The sequence below is a fragment of the Merops nubicus genome, unplaced genomic scaffold (genome assembly GCF_000691845.1).
Source record: "Merops nubicus isolate BGI_N331 unplaced genomic scaffold, ASM69184v1 scaffold18611, whole genome shotgun sequence".
Taxonomy (NCBI): Eukaryota; Metazoa; Chordata; class Aves; order Coraciiformes; family Meropidae; genus Merops; species Merops nubicus.
Window position 1 is genome coordinate 30,318 of NW_008587792.1, and position 4,002 is coordinate 34,319.

General features: G+C 39.3%; 1 protein-coding gene across 1 annotated transcript; it reads right to left on the reverse strand.

Moving 5' to 3' along the window:
* Positions 1-1,416: 1,416 nt before the first annotated feature.
* On the reverse strand, positions 1,417-3,485 carry LOC103781354 (chromosome unknown open reading frame, human C19orf40). Its single transcript, XM_008949068.1, has 4 exons — positions 3,374-3,485; positions 2,783-2,922; positions 2,296-2,448; positions 1,417-1,659 (listed from the first exon to the last, which is right to left on the reverse strand). Exons 1-4 carry the CDS (start codon positions 3,483-3,485, stop codon positions 1,417-1,419), a joined length of 648 nt encoding a protein of 215 aa, XP_008947316.1.
* Positions 3,486-4,002: the final 517 nt, after the last annotated feature.

Sequence of the window (4,002 nt, forward strand, 5' to 3'; positions counted from 1 at the left end):
TGCAAGGCTACTGTAAACCCCTAAAAATAAAGGTTTGCAATGTATCAGTAGCTGTGCCTGTAACTCCATTAGTACTGTTAACACTTTAATGGAACCTCTGTTTAATACACCAACCAGATGGCTATTTGAAGTAGTAAAAAGGTGTTTGCTTTGCAACACCAATAGCCACATACCTTTAGATGTGAAATCCAGTCTCCTTAGCAAAGAGACAAAGTCCAAGAGAGAGAGAATAAAATCTAAACAAAGAGAATTATAAAGAAGCTTATTCCCTAGTTGTAAGCAGTATCTTGTTCTGTAGTTCTGGAAATTCTGGTGCTTATTGTTCAGCAAATCAAATATTTATGGCCAAATTTTAAGTATCTTTTTCATCCCTGGGAAGAAATCAACATAAATAACAGGTTTACCTGCTGTCCACACTAAGCAGAGGATGAGATTGATTACTAAGGTGTCAGGGTTCTATTTTTCACTTCTTTTTAGTTTATGAAACAGAGCTGAAACTCCTGCTTATCTGCCTTCCTGCTGTGATCCAAAACCCATGCCAGAGGAAAGAAGCTTTCACACACCTCCTTAATATGTGCAGAAGGCAATTCTACCTTTACTGAATATGATAAGAAGATAATTTTTAATGAAAAACATGATAGCAGGGAAACCAACCCTCCTCTTCACAAGTCTTGAAAATATTAATAGTGGAAGAACAGGGTGAATTATGAATAATAAACAAAGCTTCCCACATTACTTTCTTTGCAGCACATATTATAATTTATATATTAGTTTATAATTGTGTCAAAACATATTGTAATTTATTATAATTAGCCCAACCTGTATTCAAAAGTGCCAACATGAATTAACCAAATTCTAGATATTAGACATAAATTTGATAACACCCTGTGAACTGAAAAAGGAAGCAGAGAAATAAGTTGGTACAAAAGATGTATTCCAGTAGGACTTTCCAAAAGAACTCCAAAATGTTATAAACCAAAGCTATTTCTATAAAGCAATGTATGCTAGCTTTATTTTAGAGCACTGCAACTCACATTTCCAGTTACTGAGAAGATAACACCACCCACATGTTAACAATGTCATTTTTATTTCTGGAAGACAAAAGTAAGCAAGAAAATTGCTTTTCCTTTATTATTTTTTCCCCCCATGGATGCTAAAAGGAACAGCTTTCTCCCATTTTTTTTTGTACAAGATAGAAGCTAAACACTTCACAGCCCTCTTTCCAAGGTAATTTTCACAGCTCGATCTCAAAACAGCTGTAAACAAACAGGAGCAGAATAGTATCTAGTCAATTAGTCAACACCCTTCAGTTGTTCCCAAGGTTACAGAAATTGTCATGTGATTATTAAACCCGACATTTTATAATTCACACGAAACAAATAAAAAGTCTTTGTTTTGCAAAAACAGCACTACGAGTCAGGAACATAAAAAACTGTGGACTTGCTGTGCTACCGTTAGCCCAACTACGGGCTGCAGGTCCTGGACAGACGCGTTACAGAGCTGCTGGATGCTGCCGAACCGCTGCAGTAAGAGCAGCGCTTTTGTTTTCCCCACCCCTGGGATCTGTTGCACCGTCCGGAACAGCGACGGCTCTGCCAGCTGAGAACACTGTTTACGAAGAAAGGGGTTACTCCTGTGATCCTTACTTTGTTCACGGACCTGAAGCAAAACAAACCCAGGAGTGACATTGAGTGCCCTCTGCTGGAGCTCTGCTTTTCCCTTTAAAAAGCGTTTCTTTCATCTCAAAGAATTTAATGCAACCGCTAGGAAGTTGTACAAACAAACTCCCTCCTTAGGGCGCACCCTTATTAAGGGTGTCGATGCTGATCCACAGATTCTCACTGGGAAATCAACAGTCTTAATACCAGCCATTAATTAGAACAGTGATTTTCATCTTTTCCTCGCAGCCAGGGAAAGGATAAAGGAAAAGTGAAACTACCTAACGAGTTTCCCCAGCCTGGGACTGCAAAATCTCAGGCTGGCTTTGACACAGAAGTTGTGAGTCTTGCCTAATGCTATCAAGTGGCATCTCAGTGCAAGATCAAGTTAATAAAAAAAAAAATCTAGTAATTGTATATTTCAGCTTTTTTTCTTTGTTCCTAAACGAGCCCTCTTTCCACTGAATTATACCTCCATATTTCTGTTGCAGGATATTTATTCCTTACATGCAAACAACAAAATTTCTTTAAGATCCCAGGTATTCTTTCTGAAAGGAAGGCTGATTGTGGAAAAACGGGTCATTCTCCTCCTGTCCCATATTTTAATAAACGTTTGTCCACTAACATAGAAACTTACTAGCTGAGTAATAAGCTGAGAAGCTTCTCCTTGATTTGCCACGGGAAGCAACACCATTCCAAGCTCTAGCACAACAAGCTTTTGTACTGCTAAGAAGTACTGATCGCTTAGTTGGGTTTTCTCTACGATTACAATTCCCCGAAGGCTGCTGACCTGTATTGAAAGGAAAAAAGAGAAGACCTTGTTAACGACAAGATGATGCAATGCAAAGGAGAGAAAACTTCTGCCAAGTATGAGCTGCCTGAAAGCAAAGCAGGAGAGTAAAAGCTGCAAGAACAGCACTGAGGTTTAATACAGCATTACACAGAGGCATAATTTTCCAGTTTTCAGGTGGAAATCTTCACAAACGTTTAGCTCCACTAGAATTTAAAAAGTAAAAAAAAAAATACCAGAAGAATTTTTCTTCTTCTGAACAGAAGTTTCCAGAAGCATGGACTGAACAGTTACCAACTGAACACTTTTCATTTTCTCTTTCTGTACTACTTACATTTCTAAACCGAACCAATCTTCGTTTGAATTCATCCCCTGCAACCATATCTGCTTCAGAAACATATAAAATGCAAGTTCTGTTTGAAAGATGAAAATCCACAATTCCCAAGCCATCTTCAAAGGTGAGTCTAATTTTCCCTTAAGGTAAAGGTTTTAAAAGAAAAAATATAGTAGTTAAAAACATACTAAAAATCATTTGACAGCACAGCCTTCCAAATGTGTCAATAATTCCAATGAACTCAACAAAGAACTTCATATTCCTTAAAAGCCTTTCCTTTCTTTCAGCAAAACTGGTATAAGCAATCTAAAGTACTGTGTGATGCCTTTAGTGTTGGCAATTAATAGCCCTTCCAAACGACAGATTTGAAAGTGCTACAGCTTCTCAGTAAATTCTGGCCTTGAATAAAACCATCACATGCTATCCTGAAAGGATCAAAATAGACAGATAGGATTTTCCAGCCTGCACCACAAATAGGGGACCAGTCAGGCACAGACTAAAGCACATTCCAGCCCATCTTAACAATACCGAGTGGCAGAGGTGAATGCTTTTCCTAAATTGTTTTCCCTCTTCCAATTTGTTTGTGCTTACCTTGTAGCCTCTCGGCTATCTCTGACCCTCTCCACTTCTCATTTCCAACCACCTGCCCGAAAGGGACAACTATAGATCCTGCTGTCACAGGAAAATTTGCTGTCGTGGTCATCAGGCCTCCAAAACTTCAGTAGCAGCCACACTATAGAAAGAAACACCGAAGAGATATTAACAGATCTTATAAACACATTTCAAATAATTTTATGATTAAAGTTTAGAAGATGTAATACTCTGGAAGAAAGCCTATCTGATCCCCAAAACTAGGTTACCATTATGGTTAACATCTCAAAATGAGTAACCATGTTTACTTGAATATAGGCTGTTGGCTTGCAAATTCTACTCCCAACCTGGCCAGGCAATCTGAAAAACACCTGCGTTAAGACAGATAGATGCTAAAAAAACCCCACTGCCTTTCTATGTCTCCATTCACCCTCGCTGGGAGAAAGTCTGCTTCAATTACAAAGCTGACTCCAGGGCCATCTCCAGCCCTCCACCGGCAGAAGTCTCCAGACAGACCGTTAGAAGGTGGATGGTTGGGAGAGGCTGTTTTCAGGTGTGCCAGGTTTAGTGTTCTCCCTTCAGGGGGAAGCGGGAGCCTCGGAGGCTAAGGCACCATCTAAGAAGAGGCG

What these genes read in the sequence shown, in the direction of transcription:
- LOC103781354 (XM_008949068.1), bottom strand. Translation starts at nt 3,485, where the DNA reads ATGACCACGACAGCAAATTTTCCTGTGACAGCAGGATCTATAGTTGTC. An exon ending in GATTGGTTCGGTTTAGAAAT is followed by an intron (nt 2,449 to 2,782) that starts GTAAGTAGTACA and finishes CTTTCAATACAG; the next exon opens with GTCAGCAGCCTTCGGGGAAT. An exon ending in CTCAGCTTATTACTCAGCTA is followed by an intron (nt 1,660 to 2,295) that starts GTAAGTTTCTAT and finishes GTTTTGCTTCAG; the next exon opens with GTCCGTGAACAAAGTAAGGA.